The sequence below is a fragment of the Platalea leucorodia genome (genome assembly GCF_965183815.1).
Source record: "Platalea leucorodia genome assembly, chromosome: 4".
Lineage (NCBI taxonomy): Eukaryota > Metazoa > Chordata > Aves > Pelecaniformes > Threskiornithidae > Platalea > Platalea leucorodia.
In genome coordinates, this window is record NC_138826.1 from 65465066 (window position 1) to 65487389 (window position 22324).

Genomic DNA, 22324 nt, shown 5'->3' on the forward strand with positions numbered 1-22324 from the left:
CACCACCAGACCATGACCGATAGGATAAGTGGAAATCTTTTGTTCACTGATGTGTACTTGGATTACCATTCCCAAAACAGAGGTGATAGAGGAGGATCTGTGCCTCACTCGGCAGCTAGTTTGGGGAAAAGTTAGTATCTTGTCTTAAACTGTTGCTGAAGATGGGTTCATGCTGGACGTTGTATGGAAGCAACTGAGGTGCAGGCATATGTTCCCTTCTGCTGATTTGGCTGTGGTGACGCTAACCACAGCCAGCAAAGAGGAACAGGCAACTGGGAACAGTAACATCTCAAACTGCAGCAGAAAGATTGGCGAGCCCTCTCCTGTCAGCACTTGGATTCCTTTGGTGTTCATTGAGGAATTAAAAGTTAACTGAGGGTGGTGGCAAAAAATAGGTTTGCCTGCCTAGAAAACGCTAAAGCCAATGCTGAAAAGCAGAGGTGGATCTGAAAGCAGTTATCTCTCTTGGAATTTATATGGGGATTAAAACACGTATCATCGTTACAGACAATTTTATAATCACTGCTGGTATTCCACCTCAGGGTACTCTGTAGGGTGAAGAATTAATTTCCCACCTTTTTCTAGGGAATAGAGGCCTGGGATTTGCTGTTAGTCATTAAGGAGAGTTTGTGGCCAAACTAGATGCTTTCTGGACCTCAGAAGTGATTGAATGGTCTGGGATGGGTCAGGGTGTACCACCACACCTCTGGAAATCAAACTGGGTAAACATGCATGCAGAGAAATGCCACAAGGTGTTACATGGCCATTTCGCTTCCACATCAACAGGAAAAGATACTACAAGGCTATGCAAAGCATAAGACAAACTGCTGTGCAAAGCAGTGGCTGCAAAATTAAAATATAGGATGCTTTATTACATGCAATGTGGTGCCTCCTTTCCCCCCCCACATCTCTACTTGTTACAGAAAGGAATCTCTTTCTTAATAAAAAAACACCCAGTCTTGAGTAAGAGGCAATGTAGACATTTTTTTTTGCAAGGGGTTAAGGTGGCATCTTTGCACAACACTACCCCCCACCCCAGCAAACCTGCCAGCAGTTGAAAGATATAAATAGGGACATTTAGGGAGAAAAGCATGTTTAAGTTACTTTGAAATGTGCTTGGCTAAAGGAATATTTTGAAGAGAGGGAGTGGAAAAACAAATGGAAAATATTTTCTTTGAAAGGGAAAAAAAGGCAGCAAACTGTCCTCCCTCAACAGAGATACTTGGCTGGTGTTTACTTTACGCAGCCCTGGGTCAGACCTTGCAAACAACTACTAAATTAGGTCCAGCTACTTTGATGCTAAAAGCATGGAAGTGCCAATAATTAAGTTGCATCAGATGTAGGAAATGACTGATGTGTCTGCCATGCTCACGATAGCAGAGTTCACTGTGCTGCCATTTGACCGACCCCTTTTTCTTTATGTAAGCAAAAGGAATTTTCTTCTAAGGAAAATCAGCTAGTTTTGCACCTTTGCTTTGTTTTCTGAACTGTTAATCCCCTCAAGGTATAGAAGCTATTTGAAAGAGCAAATCAAAGCTCCCATAATTTAGTGTTATATTATTTGTTGATGTATGGTTTGATTTAGTGGCTACTTATTATATCAGGTTACCATATAATTATCTTAATTATTTGACTCCAGAAGTAAGTAGAGGGATTATGAGAGAGACAGGAAGGCCCAGTGGAAAGAGCATGGCTCAGGGAATTGAGCACATCATGGTGTGCTCTTGGCTCCACCACTCATTTATTCTGAGCCTGAACTCTCCAGCCCGGCCATGAAATCAAGAGGGATTGCAGGGACAGGACTCAGATGCCAACCCAGGATTCAAAGAGTTGCAGGAGGGCAGTATAAAAAGAACAAAGGAAAGTCCTGAAAGAGAGATGTAAATTTAGCAGAAAAAAAATTAATACAGACCACAGCACGCGTTTGCATCAAAGTGTGGAACACCTCTGTGGTCGTGGAGGAGGGTAGTTTTGCCACGAAAGCCTGAAATTAGCGTCTGATCACAGTTCATTTCCAGCCTCTGCTACTGATTTCCCGTGCCAAATCGGGTAGCCCTAAGATCCCTTTCTGCAAAACAAGGATGATAAAAGTCATCCTCCTGTCTTTGGTTTTAGCTATTCAGATTATTGGAGCTCAGCTCCTCGCACAGCATTCAGCCATGGTTCTCATGACATTGCTGCCATTTGTGGCTTTTAGTCTCCTAGTTCTTTGTCCGATAACCATCAACCAAAGCCAAAGGTTTGAGTTAGTAGGCACCACTGTAATATAAAAGCAACATTGAAAGGCTGTCAGTGCAGTTTATACTTTCTGTATTGATAATGTTTGACATATACTGACAAAATACTTCATCTATTGACAAGCTGAGTTGCATCTTTTTCCGTAAGAGACGAGCAGACACACTGGTTCTGCTCAGCCTGTGCAAATTACTTTCTCTGGTTTTGCTTTTCTTTCCTGAGCCAAAAAATGGGGATAATAGAACGTACCTATTTCCTTCCTAGAAAAGATCAGTTAATGTGAAATGGTGCATGGTGGCTTAGTGCTGAATAAGTGGGATACCCTAATCCAGCAAGGTATCCTCGTTCTATTGTACGCCTTTTCTGCATACCATCTGGAGTTGTTCTCTGCTTAGTATTTTCAGTATGTACCATATGTTTTTGCATGAAAATTCAATAAAATATGCATTATACATGAAAAGTGCTGTAGTAAATAAAGGGAGGATGGAATCCAGTCCCCTTTGTGAACGGCAGGGGCCCCAAATCTTCATAAAAGGTTTAGTCTAGTCTGACGTCTGTGCTTTTCTCCAATTTACTCTGTGTCAGTCTTCAGGAGATGCTCGAATTTAAAACAGAACTGCTTTCCTGATGAGGTTATTAGATGTACTTTGGCTGCCCTCTGCTGAGAGGACTGAATAAGACAGGGAACATGTCCTTTTTCCAAGGAAGGTAACAGTGGGAGAAATTCTATTTGTCCATGTGCTGAGTCGTGTCACTGCTGCTGGTGGTTGTCCGCAGTCTGGTGTCTCTCGCTGCCTGTTTGCTGCCTGTCAGAGGGCGAAGTCTGCTGAGCTACAGCCCTGTTTGGGTTTTAGTGCCCAGCACTCGTTGTCAAGGGCCGGGTGGTTTTGTAGACTTATGAAAATGTGGACTCAGGCATTGCCCGCCAAGCAAAATTAAGCAGCATTACACAAGGGGTGGCCACAGGAGGAAACAGGCTTCTGTCCCCAGGCACTATTGCAATCCTGCCCGGTGGGATTTGAGCTGTACCTCAGCCCCCTCTGCTCGGCAGAGGAATTTGCCGCTGCGTGCTGTTCCTCATCAGGATGCCGGTTTCTTCCAGTGCCATCACAGCACTAGCACTTTGCTTTATTTCTATGACTGGGAAGGGGCAAAGGGTTTGCTCCAACATCAACAAGAACAACTGAAGGACTTGCTGTTTCTTGTGAACAAAGTGCTCCTGGTCTGCCACGCTCTCGTCTTTGGGAAGAAACAAGGGTCCTGTGCAGATTTTAGTGCATGTGTAAAACAATAGCTCTGTTGTAGCTATTAATGCTCTCTGTAATGCCCTGTTTTTAATACTTCCTAGCAAGTTGATTTATTATTATATCTTCAGCTGGGCTGCGCACCAAAGCGTTTTGATGATGAAAGGAATGTTATACACACATTTAATTACTGCCCACATTTTTGTATAATTTTATCATTTACTGTTTTAGATGAGACATCAAGTTCTTCTACAGGAAAAATGCCCAGTAAAAAATAGATGATTTAAAAGCTAATCTGAGATGAGTTTGGCACTTAAATGTGAGGAAATGTAATTGTTCCTTTCTTCCTGCTTTTTCAGATGGTCCCTGATTACCAAAATGTACAAGAACTCCCTTATCTGGACATGGTGATTGCAGAGACATTGCGCATGTACCCACCTGCATTCAGGTATCTTCCCCCCCCCCCCCCCCCCCCCTTCAGATTCCACAGGGTAGATCCCTAGCTCTATAAAATGGAAATCTGCTGTTGGAAGACCAGTGTGCCCTTGGTCTCTGTGCCAACATCAATACTGCTTGTGCATTTGAAAGATATAATGTGGCCTACTGAAGGAAAACTGGCTAATACTAGTATTTCTAAAGCAGTTTTTTACAATGGATTGGCCAAGATTGCTTCCTCACCGTTCTTCACATCCCCCAAGGTTAGAGGATGGAGCCATTTTGCAGCAGGACTGGCCTTAGAAAGCCACACGCTGCTGCTTCTGTATGCCTTGGGCTTCGGGGATACGGAGCAAAGACCTACCCTAGCCTGTTGGTCATTAAGGCCCTGATCTGTGGAAGAGTTGCACATTCAGAAAACTATTTTACATGCGTGTTTAACTTGGACCCCTACTGTTTTGCACTTAGTACTGTGTTATACTAATATAGCTAAACTAATGGCTACATCCATTAAATTTTGAGTTTTGCCCCAATTCACACAAGACTAATTTTACTGTTATATTGATGAACTGAAAGCAAAGGGAAAACAAATTAGAAAACCGTTTGATTTTCGAATTTCCAAGTTATCACAAGTTATCACAAGTTATCACAAATGTTAAGAATGGAACTTTTCAAAGCTGTCAGCCAGTTGCACTGCTTCTCCTGAAGCCAGGGGAAAAATTCAGATGACTGGAAAGGAGCCAAAACTGAGCTTGCTGTGAGAGCCTTTGAGAAGTTTATCCCATGCCTGCAAGCACCTTAAAATAAAAAAGCTTAAAATCATGTTCTCTTTTATATGTTCACAAAGATCGGAAGTCAAGATTTTTCCATGGACATCTGCAGGATTGTTCAGAGAGTAAATGTCAAAGATACTTGCTCCTGGATGAGATGACTAGGCTTTACTATGTTCTACATGGTATACAAGTGGAAATTGTTTTGCCAGTTAAAGCGTCAGGGATCTTTGAGTTTCACCTGAAACACTGGGAAACAATCAATGGTTGTCAGATGGGAAACAGAATGAGAATGGACCGAAGTTGTTCTGAAGTTTCAGTTGGCGTTGTGGTGTTTATTGATCTGGCTTTTACTCTGATGGATGTGGAATGGATAGGACAGCCCAGTGCCTCAGAAAGATGCTGATTGCCTATGACAAGGATAATGCTGAGTTAGGGTAAAATTCAGTAGCAGCCAAGCTTGTTATAAAATGAGTTGTTTTTTTTAAAAAAAATGAACTTACTAGCCAGAGAACTTTCTTCTCCAGAACTCATGTTTCCACTATCACCAAATTCATGTAAGGATGAGAAGGATGGCTTGTCAATGTGTTTTTTAGCATGCCAGTGTTTTGTTCCAGGTTTGGAGCCTCTGTTATTTATTTGTCTATGAGAGAGATGGGTGACAGCGAGGAAAGAATGTGTTGCTGTAATGATACCAGACTGACAGCCCTGAAACTGCAATCTTTGTTCAACTTTTTAGGCACAGCACCAGGAGCAGCAAAGAGAGCTCCTGCACGTTGTCTTGCCCCTGTGCTCCCAGCTGGTGTCGGGGAATAGCTCCTAGGCTGAGATAGCAGGGCACCCGCCTGGGTCTGGCCTGGTTTGGGGTCTGTAGTGACCACCCAAGCACTGAAAGATCTAGATCGGGATCTGCCACCACACATGCACACCCACACACCATCTTTTTACAAGGTTTACAGACCCAAGCTTGGCTTTGGCAGGCAGCTTTTCTCAGTCGTCTTGTCATGATGAGGTTCCTAAGGACAGTCCTATTCTGTCACCTGTCACCACAGGGTGGGAGGAAACTGGAGAGTTTTGTTGCTAACGTCATGCCTATCTTTGATGAGTATATGTGAGCTGCAGTTTTCCAAGGCTTGTGAATTGGTTGTATTTTTGTGGCAGCAGCAGAACACTTAGCCCAAACATTAAAACCATCCCTTGCTAAGTTTCAGGTTCTGTCCCAACGTGGGGGAGCTTCTCAAATAAATAAACTCAAAACCTATATTTAATTATTTTTTTTCTGAAGGCAAACCAGCATACTCTTTCTGCCTGTTAATAGAGATGACTGACACATTTCATCTGCAGTTTTCATAAAAAATGAGTCTAAAACCAACATTAGCAGCAAAATTGCAGTTTAACAGTTAACATTTTGGAAAACCACAAGAAACAATAAACGCTTTACTGTGAAAAGGGCAAAAGTTAACCAGCTGGGTCGGAGCTGTGTCCTTCTAGGTGATGATTGTAACCTGAGAAGACACGAGCATCAGCAATGGTTGCTGTATTTATCTTCTGGGAAAATGTTACTCCCGAAATTGCGGGGTCAGTCCAGCTGAAGAGATTGACTTTTATGGTTCCCTCCTGCTGTGTTTTTACCTTTTTTAATCATCTGGGATACATGACACTTACTGTTGCAGGTTCAGTCGGGAAGCAGCTAAAGACTGTGTAGTGCTGGGACAGCATATTCCAGCTGGGGCTGTCATTGAAACTGCAGTTGGACATCTCCACCACAACCCTGAGTTCTGGCCAGAGCCTGAGAAGTTCATTCCTGAGAGGTACGTGGAGTTGTGCTTTCCATTCTTAGGTTGAAGTCCTTATTTGGGCCCGTTTAGATCAAAGGCCTGCCTTAAATGACATTTCACGCATTAGGGTGGGCACAGGACTCCAGCCTGTCCAGTGGAGACACCAGATCCTGCTGCTCCTTCACAGCCACAGTCACCCGCTATTCACCCGAAGCAATATTTCCACCAAGAGGAGCACAGTTTAATTTCGATCATAAAATATGTTATTTCTACCTAATTAGACAAGTGGTGATAGTGGCGCATCCCACAGAAGGTGCAAGGTCTGGTCAAGGTTGAAATGTGGCGCAGGTTTCAGACCTGTTTCCAAATCAGGTGCTACAAATAGTGTCATCTCTGGATGCAGAAGTTCTGAAGTGAGATAGCATATTCACTGGCGTGGAGCTACCCAGAAAACACATCCAGCTCCTGGCTGGCTTAGAGCAGCCTTTTCACCAGAGATGTTGTAATGGTGTGGGTATACTCTGAGTGGAGAACCTATCCCATCTCCCACTGGGAATTTGCTCTCTGTCCATAAGTTAGGATCCTGGGTTCTTAGCTCTGCTTGGCAAGACATATTTTCACATGGAGCATTTATTCTCTTCAACTGAGGAGGGCACTGTCAAGTTGTGTTTGTGTACCCTGCCCTGTTTTACAGATGACCAGTTGAGCTTACAGGGAGAGTTTCAGCTGGTGCAGTGCTGTGTGGAAGCACAATTTTGTTTTGTGGGCAGCTATATTTTAAGCTGTTCTGTGGGCAGCTGCATTTTAAGCTACCACTACATTGAAAAGTCTACTAAGAAAAAAAGTGCATGCTCCATGAACAACTGGGTGTGATGCAGGCAGTCCAGAACCATCTTTGCCAGCAGGACAACACGTGTATAGTGTAGGTGGGTTTGCCCAATGCTCCTTCTGGAGCAAATCTTGGCATATGCTCTATCAGGCACCTTAGGCCATGAAGAGCAATGCCAGGGTTACAGAGGCCCAGAGCTTTTGCTGGGGAGGAATCTTAGCAATAACTGGAAGTCTGGGGTTTTTTTTTAGCAACGTTTGTCTAGAAATGCTGTCTTAATTGTTTATTCACCACTTTAACAGTAGTATGAAATCACATTACAGGATAAAAGTGGGGGCTGCAGTCCCCTTGACTCATGCGGTGCTGTTTGTAATGCATCTGAGATGAATTCCCTTTTGAAATTTCCCTGAGGAATGAAGCATAATTACTAACACTCTCCCCAGCTTGTATCAGTTGGTAATGTTAGTAAGAATTATAAAATAAGAGCTTAACAAAAAATAAATTAATTCAGCTACAGCCTTTTTCCCCCTAATATTTCATTTTGAAATCTGCCTCAGGAATAATACGAGGGAGACTTTAAATTTACCAGAATGGTATGTGGGGGTGAGCAAGGCAAGAATTGCATTAACCTGTTTGCATGGGATATGCAACAGTGCTCAGTACATGAGTTAATGGTCCTTCAAGCTCAAATTACAGGCTTCTATAGTGCTTTCTGCAGTAGTATCCCAATTTTATTTAGGATATATAAGCACAGGGATGGTGTTAGCTGAAACACACAATATTATTTTTTTCCAAACCTCAAAATAGCCTGTATTATCTCTCATCACTTTCTACTCTGCATGAGTTCTCTGGGCCTTAGCAGTCTAAAGTTCTTGCAAACTGTATCCAAACAGATATGAGATTTTCAGGGATGACCCTATACGTGAAGGACAGAACCTTTATCCACGTACAGAACTGGAAAAGTAGTTCTGTACTACCAGAACAGCTCCAAATACCTTATGACATGGGAGGGCTATGTCAATTTCCAGGGTAATGTCACCACTGTAAAGGTTTGCTTATTTTAAGGAAACACTCTGATCAGTGACTCAGCACAGGCCAGGATGAGCCTCACCTTGCTCATTATGCATTGGCCCTATTAAGTTGTACTGACTCATACGCTGTACTCTTGTCTACATACTCTGTCCAGTGTACATCCATCTTTGCAGATGTTGGCAAAGAGATTTTACTTTTTTTCCTTTGGACTCCTGTTCAAATATGATTTTTTTTCCTTCCTTATGAGAAAAAATAAACACAACAACAAAACCAAACCTCATTTCTAATGGGTTGATCAAGTATTTTAAAGCTAGCTAGCTGATGCAGGTCTGCATACAGACTGACACATTAATCAGTCTTTCCAATTGGACTGCTCTAAGAACAGAAATGTCTGCAATTTCAGTGTTTCCCAACTGGGAACCTGGTCTCTTTGGGCCAAGAGCAGAAAGAAAGGCTGTACTGAAGTTGTAATAGCTGTCTTCCGCAGCCTGTCCAATCCCATGAGATTTCATCTTCTCTTGCAGGCTTCAAAGAGAAATTCCTGTTGATCTGCTTCTGCAGTGCACAGCAGGGAAGCGCTGTTGCTAATTCTAGTTAGTTCACATTTCAGCCCATTAGTTTCCACTTAGCTGTAATCTCTCCCTCATACATGCAAAAGTCTACACAGCTAGCATGTCTGGACCTAAAGTTATCATTCTTCTGAAAATGGTCATTGAATGAAGGCAATTCATTAAACATAGCTTGGAAGTAATACTAATGTCTATCTGTCCTCTCCTGGAATCACCAGCTGACAAAGGCTGATGGCCAAAAGTCAATTATCTGTTCACTTAAGGGCGGCAGCCCCATCAGGACATAATCTGTCAATAGTCCCCTTGACCTGTTCATTAAGACTAATTGAAATAACCACCTTTTGAGATGTAAACGAAAAACATGGAGTCAGGAGCAAAAAGCATTTCTTGAACCGGTTTCCATCTCTGCACCTTCTAGGTTTACAGAGCAGGCCAAGAAGGAACGACATCCCTTTGCATACCTGCCCTTTGGGGCAGGACCCCGTGGCTGCATTGGCATGAAGATGGGTTTGCTGGAGACAAAAATGACTCTGCTGAGGATTTTGCAGAAGTTTCAATTTAAGACCTGCTCAGAGACTGAGGTTTGTACATGCAGAGACTTGAAGGCCACACTTGCAACTTCAGTGAGTTGACAGTGTGTCCTAGACAGGACCACTGACTTGCCTTTGTGACTTTCTCTTCATTTGAGAAAATTGCTAGATCCACTTCCATAATAAGGAGTGATAAGAGGCCTGGACTGCATGTTGTAATCAAAATGTGATTTAACCTTTATGATTTTTCCAGCAAAACAAACAGTTACACACCCCTGCCTTAGTGGAGAGCAGTGTAGCAACACTGCAATCAAAATATCTTGATTTATTCAGGGTGAGAATGGGTGTACATCTTTCATGGGATCTCAGCATTTTAGTATATGCCTATTGCTATATATATTGCACCTGGCACTTACTCAGCAGCTCTAGAGTTTACAGAGTTAATTTCTTTCTGTTCAGATCTACAATATACCTGGGCAACCACTGCCTCAGCCTCTGGCTGTAAATTCTATTTAATATTATACTACCACAGCTGACTGTAAAACAAGTACTTTACAGCTTCCACAGTAATCCTGGTATGAATTGGTCCCCCAGCAAAAATGTCTGTCTGTATGTGGGGGTGTTATACACACATAAACAAATACATACAACTGTACATAAGATGCTCTTTTTTCTTTCAGATTCCTTTGCAGCTGAAATCAAGAGCCACACTTGGACCAAAAAATGGAGTCTACATTATGCTAGAATCTCGCTAAAAGAAAACGCACATCCTGAAACCTCCGGGGATGGGAGCCCTTGTTCAGTGACTCACTGGGTGTAATTATTTTTCGAAACCCCAAAGACAGGTAGGAGCCTAAGTCCCACTGATGGTCTGTAGGTGCTGCCTCACTGCCCTCCTGTGGGAGGTCCTCCAGTCACTTCTTAAAATGAGATGTGGGCTCCACAGTCATTTGGTGGTTTTCAAATTGCTGTGAATAGTATCTGTAAAGAAGCATTCCACTTTCATTTGCTTTTCTACATTACACTTCCTTTCACTCATCTTTGACAATGTTTTTTTCATGCTCAAGTTCAATGAATGGAGCAGGTGTTAAGCGTACACTAGATTTACAATAAATTTTCATTACAATTCATTATCTCGCACATTCTTCTCATGCACTTCTAAGTCCCTACTCTAAATCTAGAAAAAGCCCAAGAGGCACCACAGTTATAGCAGAAGACCTGGGATCCAATACATTGGATTTTATCCTGAACTCTGCTAAAAGTCAAAGTAGAGTCTTCTGCACAATGCTTAGTCTCTCCCTGTGTCTGTAAAGTGGAAGGAGTTGCACCTTCTTCATGCTTTTGAAGTGATTTGAAATACACTTAGATTAACAATTTGCACTTGGTGCATTGCGTCGACATGATTGAAGAGGAATGAAGAGTTCCCCTGTTTACCAGTTAAGTTCCAGTAGCTAAGACCAAAGAAATGAGGTGGCAGCTGTTTTGCTGTTTATTGAACTGCTGTTGGAAAGGTGGAGAAAAGAAGATACAAATTTAATGAAAGCAGGAAGACTGGAGGAAATTTAAGGGTATTCAGAAGGTCTTGGTACAACATCTACTTTACTGCTTTGAGGCTTCTCCTTCCGAAGCACTGCAGTTGGCACCATCCTTGTCTAGCTCATTGACTCAAGGAAATTAAGAGTGCTGCATGCACTAAAGCCAATGGCAAGGGAGTGGGACCCAGAATCATCAGTCCCAGCAGCTCTCTTCATTCCTTATGTGACCCCAGAGCAGGTCATGTCCCAAGTGCCTCATTCCACTCAGGAAGGAACTTGTCTGATTGCCAGCTGCAGCAGCACCATGGATCCATTCAAGCTGTATGGCTGTGCACATGCATCTTCACAGCCAAAGCAGCAGTACACTTTCACGCTTCGCATTCCCTCCATGCTCTTTCCTACTCCTCTACAAAGCCCTTCAATCACCACGCAGCTAGTGGAGCATCACACAGCAGTGATTGATTGACCTGAAAAAAACCCATTTCCTTCAGTGGGCACCACAAACTGGTTGGCTGTGCAACAAAACCTCAAGAGGAGATGGTCTCAGTCTCAGGGTCCTTTGTTTTTCTTTTTTCTTTTCTTTTTTTTTAAGTTTTTATAAATAACAAAAATTCTTATGGCACTATAAGAATAGGAAGCACCTTTCGGTTCTTTGCAAGTGTTGATCTTCTGCTGGCTGACATACTCTGCTCGAGGTTTCCTTAGGTACAGCATCTCTCTTGGTGGTATGCACAGAGAAGCGTCATGGCAGCAGCAGGAAGAGAGTGACTGCTCAGCTTCACTGCAAGGATTGCTAGAAGGAGCCGTCTGCTCGCTGATCCCTAGCTGTAGTTTCTCTCCAGCAAGCACCTTTTGCTGCCTTCTTCCCACATGCTGCCTTAATGCTAATCAAATTACTGTTTCTTGCTCCTGGAAGATTTTATCTTTCTCTTTCATGGGATTTTTTTTTGTTAAACCAGAACTGTACAGGTAATAGTGGTGAAGTACTGACCTGGCAGTCTTGGAATTGTTCCTATTTCCATGGAGCATCTCTGGCATGCTAATAAAGTGCCCTGTTACAGACACACTGATTATATGAATTACTGATCGAGTGATTGTTATTTATTTGAAAAGCACTATACTACACATACTGTAATTTCTACACGTTATCCATCATTTTTCCCTCATGAAAGTAGTGTGCTGGTAGCTGATTTACTGTACAGCTTATACATAAAACTGGCAGAAAGTTGGATGAGCCTTGCCTAAAAACATCCCACCTACCTGAATGAGCAGGAAGCTCATTGCAGTCTGAAGTCAGCTGTCAAAGGCTTGTTTGTCCCTTCAAATTTTTTTTACTGTTTTTCTTCTTTACATGACTTAGCAGGTCATTGTGTGCTTCATTTTTTGAACAAATACGCCAAGTCTAAATCAAGCTTATGTCTTTCTGTAATACGCTTTTTTATCGACTATTCTACAGCTTATCTGAATGCTGTTTGTATCCTCAATATTTGTCTGAGAGAGTGCCACTAACTTGTAGAGTAGTTGAGCAACTCATATTTCTGTGCCTGAACAGAGCGCTATCATCTTGAATATCATGGTGATTCCACCGGAAGAAAACAGTACTGCAGTGGCTGCAACTGTGCATCATGTTTTACAGGCTTGGAAACTGCACCAAGAGTCTTTCCCAGCCACTTCTAAGTTGAACACAGACAGTATGTGTGCAAGTAAACTCATCTGAGTCTGAGCTAACGTTCTTTCAACTGTCCTGCAAAGTTTTGTGGTTAAGGAAGTATTATCTATTTTCACCTGTCAGTTTGTAGTGGTATGAAATAGAGGAATTATTTTTGCAGCTGTGGGCCAAGCCAGATTCCTGGAAGGGCATCATCCCTTGTTCTACATGATGGCCTAGTGAGACAGCTCAAGAAGTAAGACAGAGGAAAGGCTGCCAGCTTTCCAGTAGTATAGGAAGAGCCCCAGGCCATTTCTTCCTTTTAAACAACAGCTGCTGATACAGCCACCAGACACTGCAGTCTTCCATTTTACCAGGGTATTTAATGATGCTGGCCCCCCTCCTTGGCTGTGTGGGCTCAGCAACATACCTAAAGAAAGAGCTGTGATGAGGGACTGGCGCTGCTCTGGCCCCCTGGAAGCACAAGTTTTTGCAAAAAAAAAGAGAGAAGAGACTGATGGCAGCTCTGCAAACCAGAAACTGGTAATAGCCAGTTAATCACAGTGTGTTTGTGCACCCATATAACATGGTCCCAAACCGATCCTGAGCAGAGTTGGCTTTAGCATTCATTAAAAAACAAAAACTACCAAAAAAAAAGTTATGTTTATAGTTGCAACATCAAAATGTAACTTTTTATATCCCCAAGTTATGGTGACTGTTAGCATTTGCGGTACAGCATGCTTCAATCAACAGCAGTTGATTCTAGGGAGGAACAAGGAAGCTGGTTTAAAATAATTTCTCTCCTCAGAAACAGTAAGTAAGTGTGTTGTCTTGCATTGCTGAGCTGTGGGTTTGTTTAAAATTGTGCATGTCTGTTTTACAAAAGGGTCTTAGTCATTCGCTGACAGCTGATATGAAGCAAAGGCTGCTTGGTAAAGGAAAGCTTCTATTAAAAACATCTTCTGGGACTTTGCGATGATTATGGAAAGCTGTCAGTATAAAGTGGTATTTTTAATGAGAGTGTTGAGATAGAAAACCTTTACAGTTCTGTACTTTATAAATAGTATTCCTGGAAAAACGGAGCTGGGTGTTAAAAATTATTATGCTTGATTGATTGTAAATTTGAACTATCTATTCTTACCTGGCATTAAACTGCAGAATTTCCTCTCTGTGTGATACTTTCTGAAATGACCACCTTCTCATTTCCCTTTGTTAAATGATGTTTCCATCTTGGACACAGCTTCACCTAATATCAAACTTTTCTGTGCATTTACAGTAGTAAATATGCTAAAAGAATTTAAAGCTGATTTACGAACTGTTTATTTCATTGCTTGCTTCGCACTGGCCCTGGTCTCTCTCTTCTGACTGTGAAAAGTCTGATGAGTGTCTGAGATGTTTGCTCCCTGCACTGCTGGGTGCAATGGCTACTTTCAAGGAGGGAGCAGGATTCCCTCAATTGCTAGGATTTTTGCAAGTAGAGACGAAGCCATGACCAGAAGTGCAAGGAAGGTATTCAGGCCCATGAAGCCTATCCCCTGGTAAAACAGGTAAGCACCAGTAACCCTGGCCATATAAAACACCCATCCTCCTGGGTTTCATGCTGGAAGAAGTATTCCAAGTAAAGCAGCATTTCTACAACTCCCACTTGCCCTTTCGCTCAAAGGCAGCTCTGAGCAACAGTTTCTAAGAAGCAAAGTGCAAGTCTTCTCTAAGCCAGGCGGCACTGAGCACACTGCTGTAGCTGGTACGTGCCATCCACCTAAGTTCCTCTTATCCACCACCCCTACTTCGCCAGGCTGCAGGTGTCCAAACGGGATAGTGCACTGCCACTCCTTTGCTGCCGCCACTTACAGACAGGATTTTGACACCCGCATCTTATAAAACCTAGGCAGAATATCATGAGAAACCTGATTACAGGTAAAACTCATTCAGTGGTGTGGTGGGTTGACTTTGGCTGGCTGCCAGACCCCTACCCAGCACAGGGGGTCAGGGGTTCATAAACTACTGTGCTCCGTACCGCACTACTGGCATAGCAAAGTTGTTTGGCTTCTGCTGGCTTGCCAGGATGGACCTGTTATCAAAAAAGGAAACAACCTTCGCAGCTTATCTTTCTCCTCACATGGTGTAGGAGTGAGTGAGAGATAATGACACTGTTCCTGCTCAGTTTCTTGTCTTAAGTAGCCAAGAGAAATCCTCTTCACTCGGAAAAGAGGTTCAATATCAATTTTTGTCTAAAGTTTAGATTTAATGCAAACCATTTTTTAATCTTTTCATTTCCAAATGCAATCCAAACAGCCATGGAGGGACTCCACTACTTAACAGCAGCATCTTTAAGAAAGATGCCAAGAACTCAGAAACATAGTGAAACATGGTGCTTTTTGTAGTGAGAGAGAGAAAACCATTACAAGGAATTTAGTGGTTTGAATACCTGTTTATTTACTACACACAAGAAAGTTACCACTGCAGCTTCAAAAGTGGAAAACATGATAACTTTTCTTTTTTTGTGTGTGTTAATGGAGAAATAACAGATGACAAAGTAACACAACCAGCCATTTTACTCCACTTATTTTACTTACACACATGCACGGCACACTTACACATCCCCTCCAAGCATTAAGTTAAAGATTTTAAAAATATACTAGCCATCAGAAATGTTATTCAAAATATCTCAACTTTTTGCATGAAAAAATATTTGTTTCAATTTTCTGGCAAAAGATTAACATGACTTTAGCTACTCCAGTTCTTAGCTGAAATGCTGGTTATGTTCAGAGGAAGAAGGGAATACTACCAGTCTTCTCATTTGCCATGAACATGTATATGAACATGTTTTTTGGTTTGGCAGAAAAAAAACCTTATTCTGCACAGGTGTGAAAGCTTTCATACATAATGTTACATTCCTCAATGAATGTAGTATTTACTGACAAAATTATTTGCTGACATGAGATTTATCGTGTATGTTCTATTACAAATCTTTCAAAAGAAAAAATACAGTCAACTTGCTTTTCCACATTGTGTATTTTACTGGGTTTAAACATGAATAGGAGTATTTTCCTTTAGATATCATGCTGCGAGTTTAACAGTTCGTATAAAAAGGAGTTCTGCACAGCCTTACTCCAGCTAATCATGGCTAAGCTCCTGGTTCACAGTGCTGAAGTAATAGAGAGTTACCCAGTGTACACCTGTCAATCATCATCCAGATGAATTAAAAAGAAGTGCTTCTAGAATACAGGTAGAGATGAGCTTTTTTTTTGGTCCTATATCTTAAGGCTTTTGCAGTACACTATGGCTAACAACAAGTACTCATTTAGGAGCATTAAAGCTGTGATAAAGTAGCTGTCTGTGCATCAGCAAATACTTGACACGTTTAAAATTTTTTATATTATCTCCTTATCTGTATGCTGACTGTTCAACACTAATAACATCTTTTGCTGGTATCATGGTTTAACCCCAGCCAGCAACTAAGCACCACACAGTCACTCACTCACTCTCCCCTGGTGGGATGGGGCAGAGAATCAGAAGAGTACAAGTGAGAAAACTCCTGGGTTGATATAAAGACAGTTTAATAGGTAAAGCAAAAGCCATGCATACAAGCAAAGCAAAACAAGGAATTTGTTCACTACTTCCCATGGGCAGGCAGGTGTTCAGCCATCTCCAGGAAAGCAGGGCTCCATCACGCGTAACGGTTACTTGGGAAGACAAAACGCCATCACTCCAAACGTCCCCTCCTTCCTTCTTCCCCCAGCTTTATATGCTGAGCATGACGTCATATGGTATGGGATAGCCCTTTGGTCAGCTGGGGGTCAGCTGTCCCAGCTGTGTCCCCTCCCAACTTCTTGTGCAACCCCAGCCCACTCGCTGGTGGGGTGGTGTGAGAAGCAGAAAAGGCCTTGACTCTGTGTAAGCACTGCTCAGCAATAACTAAAACATCCCTGTGTTATCAACACTGTTTTCAGCACAAATCCAAAACATAGCTAGCTCATACAAGCTACTATGGAGAAAATAATTAACTCTGTCCCAGCCAAAACCAGCACAGCTGGGAACAGCTGAATATTCAACGTAATCTTCACATTTTTAAAGGTTTCAGCTCTGTGGCTGAAGACCACTCCCCAGGTAAGCATGTTTTTCCTGCAAGAAAGTCCAAAGACACCTTGATTACACAGGTAACCAGTGTATCTCCTGCAACCAAAGAGGTAGTACACCTAATGAGAGACAGTCACTCACTGTCCTTCCCAACACCTGTAAGAGAACCATAAAGTTGCTCCACAGAAACAAGGTATCGCTAATAAAGCGGTGCAAGCAGTGTATTTCACTCCTAAGTATGATATTCTTAAATGACAGGGTGAGTTGCCTCCCCTTCTTCCCTCCCGGCACCTGCCAGCACTCTCTCGTTTATAGGCACAGTGAAAGTCATGAAAAACTTGTGTTCTCACAGACCTAAAATACAGCATTTATTTGATAGACTAAGTAAGTCAACTGAGTAGCACAGCACCAAGCAACCCTTGCTATGCTTCATGTCTTTGGTACTTGCTTTAAATGAGAAAATTAACAAGTGAAAATAAATCTCTGTTCCTTTTCAACAAGCAAATTTAATTTTTGAGGTTTTGTTGGTGAGGATTAAGTAGGGACAAAAATCAGTGCTGCTAAGAATTTATGCAATGAGACAGAGATTGTACAGTCTCATGTGCAAACACTTGAATGTCTACTGTTACAGGAGACAGATTATTAAAAAAAGCAGGTTTTACCAAATTTTGAGTTAAAAGATAAATGGGTAGAAGGAGACGGCCTCTGACCAATGAGCACATGTAAAGATCTATCCTGAAACAATTATAACTTAACATTGTTTAAACGTGGCAGTCATAGCCAATCCTCATGTTACAACCATCAGTGATTCATCTAATAACTTTTATAATAAAAGTCTCTAGTAATGCAGGGAAACGTGATACCTGCTAAAGAATAGGAGACAGACACAGGATTTTAAGAAATCTAAGATGTCCCTTGTGTCTTATTACCCCTCATTTTCTATTGCACAAAGGATAGAGAATAAATGTTTCTGAACACTCACCTACCCAATTAAACAACTTCTAAAAATCACTTTCTCTCTCTTAAGCCAATACTAAGAAAATGTTTATACCAGCTAAACATAATGATGACAGGTTTTCCTGTTATAGCATTTTTGCCTGGCGAATGTATTCTATGAGATACTCTGGATAAATCTGATGCTTCTCAAAGATGACAAAGATAGAAGGGTTTGAAGAGCTATTCACACAACTGTCGTAGAAGTTTTGGTTGTCCTTCAGGGGAGGCCGAACGTAAGAAGAACTACCAAGAGTGAACTCCCCCACCAGCACCCGTGCCAGAAACATGGTCTTGGTGTGTAAGTCTTCGCAGTAGTTGTCAGAATAAGATGCATCCCTTGCAAAATAGCTTCCTGCAGAAGAGACACCAAGATAGAGTTGATAAGACACAAAAATTGCAGGGAAGGTAGTAATACAGTGTGAAAGTGAATTCAGAAGCAAATCTATTAAGCACTTCATGAATGGCCTTTCCAAAGCCTTCACTTGTCCTGTATGTCCTTCTTAGTGAAAATGACCACTATGTATTACCTAAACTTTTTTTTTTCCAGCACACATATTAAAAAGCCACACAAGTAATGTTTTAAATGTTATCATATTCCTCAAAAAGATTTCCTCCTGACCCTAGACATCCACCTTCCCCAATCTCACCCAACTTCCTCTCCTGACAGAGGCTACTAGTATTCATTAGAACATTTCTGAGAGTTACAGAGTATTCAGTTGGATGGGTGGGTAGTCAGTCAGTCAGCTTGTCTCTTGGCTATTCCAGTTGGTATGTTGATCCTTTCCTGTAGACAGGACAATGTAAAGGAATATAATTTTCTAACAAGGCAAAAAGCCTGTAACCAGGACGGCATCTACGTTTCTAGAAAAAAACCCAAATAATGCTATATTGCCTTCCTGTAGGAGCTAGGAGGTTGGAGAAATTGGAATAGAAGTAAGCCTGGACTCTAGGAGAAACCATCCCTAGACCTGGCCTCTCCTAACCTTGTCTTTTCTTGCAAGGACAGAGTGCAGCATAGAGGCCAAGGCCTTCCAGTATGCCTTAGCTCCAAATGGTCATTGCCAAAGTCAGTCAGCTATGTTGTCTACATCATCACAGAGATAAGCCCTAGATTGGCTGAGTGCCCTCTTTCTAACTTTACTTTCTGCAGTAACTACTGAGAATGTTTTAGCAAGTCTAGGGTTAATGAAAGAACTGAAAACCAACCTTTGCCGTAGACTGTCCCATGAACGCCACAGATCCTCCAGTCAAAGTTTTGCTGACAGATGGCATCGGTGTATTTTTTACTGGTCCCATGAAACAAAAATCGCTCATCTGCAGCCTTTCCACCATTGCTCTTCTGCATTTGTTCCTTCTGCCTGCAATAAGAAGCAGTACCTTTGCAGTTCCACAGTGGCTGTACCCAGACAGGTTCCAGGCATACTAGAACTCAAGACAATTTTACACAGAGTACATTCTGAAAATCCTTACATTAAGGCCTATACTTTGGGCATACAGCGTATCTTGCTGTCTAGCTGTGTACAAACATGCTTTCATTATACACAAATGCCTCCAGATAGTCAATAATAAAAACGTTTTGTTTCAGTCACTGCCTATTGGGAGAGGGGGAGGAATCACTGTTGTTTTTTTTCTAAACACAGGAGTTCATACTAAGGCTTTCCCTCAGTGAGTTTTGCATTTAGTTTTGAAGGCTGTTTCAGTTTTGAGCAGCTACAAACCAGTGTTTGTGCCAGATGTGACTGATTACCAGCTTCAAGGCTTCAGTGGAAGGCAGCTGTCCCAGACACAGGCCTGGCAGAAGTCAGAACCACTTACTCAGGAGCAAGGATTCCTCCCACAGAGCTCATCTGACTATTCTAAGCTCTCTGTCTTGACTGAATTTTGGTTTTGCTGGTACCTCGTTATCTACATGTTGATCCTGGCTAGGTATTTCAGCGGGGGAGTGGAAGCAGATTCTTAAATGCAGCTGCATTTCGGGAATGCGTGTGTCCATCTATCTTCAGCATACAGGTAACTGCAGAAACAACAAACTTCATGCACTTGTACCAGCGCAGTATTTTACACATACCATTGATACAGTTCCCAGAGAGATGGGTTCTGAACTCTACAAATCCTTTTAATAATTGTTTTGGGCATTGTGCGTTGAAAGTCCGCCTTGACTTTCTTGTGTTCTTCAGAAGAACTGTCAAGCTCAATCAGCTGTAAGGAAAAGATTAGAAAGCTACTCTCATCTTTTACTCAATCATAACAAAGCCACCCTATGCAGTGTACTACTCAGGCCTTTAAAGTCTTTTCTGTGAAGCAGAGGTAGGAGCAGCAAAAATACTTTTGGAAAAAAAGCAGATTAGAGATCCCTGCTCCGTAAAAGTGAGCTCTTACCTAGGGAACACTAACTCCTGGGGTTTAAGACACCCAGGTTGCTCTCTCACAGGACATTAAAGGAGCTGCATGCTTTTGTGTAGCCACCCAGCTCCTTTTAATATTTGGCCAAGACACATTTGCATGCATATATCAAACAGTACCTAAACACATAGAAGAAATGAGCACATAAATAAAAAAAAAGAATAGAGAATTTATGTTGCAGCAAATCAAAGAGTACCTCTACAGCCATGCTTTTTAAATCTTTATACTTCATACTCCCTATAGCCAGTGAACACAAACTGCACTGCCTGTTATGTTTTTAAATAAATTGAAAAGGCTTTATTTGATCAACCATTTTAGGGAAGAGTAGGGACACACTGCCAAAAATCAGTTCCTTACATGACAGCCCTGAAAGCAAGCAACGTTTTCTACTTGCATGTTTTCCCTAGGAGCATCAAGAATGTCAACGTTAGCCTTCCCTATTTTTTATTGACAATTTCTTGAGGATTTGCATTTTGCAAGTTAGTAATTTTCAAGCTTCATATAGGAAGATCATTTCTGTAGGTATAGTTACTAGAGTTGACAGAGGTGGTGGTGGAGGCAGGCAGGAAGTCAGCAAAGGTAAACCATGCAGATATTAACCGGGTGTGTTACAAAGGTAAACAAGTTCACTCCACTGGAGTTATGGTACATTTTAATAAACGATCCCACCCTGAACTCTGCTGATTTCAGCAATGCTCCATATAGACGTACAACAGTCTACTTATACACAGCTCAGGGAATGGCTACCCTGAAGTTTAGAGGCACGATTTATCTCTGATACTTCAGCACATGTTGGACTTCAAAGCTATGTATCTTGGGCACCAGTAACAGTCTTGCTAATACAGCATAAGCTTCAGGCAAATTTGCCAAGGAAAGGGATAAATAGTAGCAGTGAAAGTCAATGTTGCCATGGTTCTACTGCCACCATTTGTTAGTTTAAATTTGGGTCTGGTTTCACCTCTAGGTCTGCCCAGTGTGATATCGGGTTCAACTTTACCAGCACTTCTGCGTTACATTACATAAGAAACAGCCATCTACAAAGGCACAAGAAATACTGAACTTGTGATGTACAAACCTGTATGTGACAAAACTGATGGAGAGAAAAAACAAAAAGCTCCAAACCTTGAATCCCAGTTCAGGCAGGGCAGATTTGTCCCAGTAAGCTGGAATGCCCTTAAACTCTTTGGTATGTTTAAAGCCCCTGTACATTACAAGACATTACAAACAGGCAATTAAAACAAAACAAATCCCTACATTTTATGTACATCTGATACTAAACATTTTTGCCAAGTTTAGGGAGAATATAGGCAACAACGTATTCAGAAATACTTCAAAATTGTCTTTTCAGTTCAGTACATGAAAATATTTGTTCTAAATCATCATGTCAAGACTAATGGCAGGAAGCAAGATGCCAAACGAGAAAAAAAAAATAGATACACATTGAAGTAAACATGAAAGTAGCTCTCTTAGTTGCAGAGTTGAATGTATATATAAAAGCTCTGCTACTCTGGGGTAGACAAATAAAAATGCATCCAGTATCATATCAGTATGACAGAAACAGGATAGATGCAGCCCTCCCCTCTACTTCCACCCCAATTTTAATTAGTGTATTTAGTTGCTCTTTTCTGTGTTGTTTAAGCAAGTACTGTGTGCTGCAAGGGAATGCATAAACAAAGTTGGCTGTTACATGCAATTATGTAAGACTGCTCCCCTTGCAGACTCCCACCTTTTGCTCCACCTGTAACTACTGTTGCTCCACCTGTACTACTTTCAGATTGTCTGGTTGTTCTCAAAAGAATTGTTTTTAAACTTGTACTCAGCTTTGAAAATTACTGATCTCAGATGTCAGAAAGGGCTAGTAGGCATAAACATTATTGCTTCCATCTGTACCAGCTGCTCTAATAGGAGAGCTCCCTCTAATCAGTGCCGCCCTGCAACATTGCTACATGTTGAATTATTTTCTATGCTTCCACTCTTTCTGCGGCCAAGCCCAAACTTCCTTCACCCCCAAGGCTCCTGAGTTGCTTGAAAACTGTTGGCCAGGCTGCAATACTGCCCTGGGTAGACATTGTTGTCGGAAAGGTATGTCCCTTCCCCTCTCAATTTCTTTTACAATTGCCTTAACAGCTACTCCTTCACCTTATTTACACCCTTGGAAGACACTGCATTCACAATGCACTACATCCATCACCTCAGAATGAACAGTTGCAGTTTACCTTGCTCTTGTGCTTTCTACCTCT

The 22324-nt window shown here is 41.8% G+C and overlaps 2 protein-coding genes across 3 annotated transcripts in view; one reads left to right on the forward strand and one right to left on the reverse strand.

The window, feature by feature from the left end:
• The window catches only part of TBXAS1 (thromboxane A synthase 1), a 237000-nt gene extending 223328 nt beyond the window's left edge, over window positions 1–13672 (forward strand). For both annotated transcript variants that reach the window (XM_082308784.1, XM_082308785.1), the window contains exons 11-14: window positions 3839–3927; window positions 6358–6495; window positions 9311–9473; window positions 10103–13672. In XM_082308784.1, coding sequence (XP_082164910.1) covers window positions 3839–3927; window positions 6358–6495; window positions 9311–9473; window positions 10103–10177 — 465 coding nt within the window. In that variant the 3' untranslated portion in view covers window positions 10178–13672. The remainder of the gene's footprint in view (window positions 1–3838; window positions 3928–6357; window positions 6496–9310; window positions 9474–10102) is intronic.
• Window positions 13673–15095: 1423 nt separating this feature from the next.
• Window positions 15096–22324, reverse strand: part of LOC309589722 (protein mono-ADP-ribosyltransferase PARP12-like) — a 15302-nt gene continuing 8073 nt past the window's right edge. The window contains exons 8-12 of the mRNA XM_082310199.1: window positions 22301–22322; window positions 21207–21285; window positions 19750–19880; window positions 18888–19039; window positions 15096–18033 (exon numbers count right to left, since the gene is read on the reverse strand). Coding sequence (XP_082166325.1) covers window positions 17768–18033; window positions 18888–19039; window positions 19750–19880; window positions 21207–21285; window positions 22301–22322 — 650 coding nt within the window. The 3' untranslated portion in view covers window positions 15096–17767. The remainder of the gene's footprint in view (window positions 18034–18887; window positions 19040–19749; window positions 19881–21206; window positions 21286–22300; window positions 22323–22324) is intronic.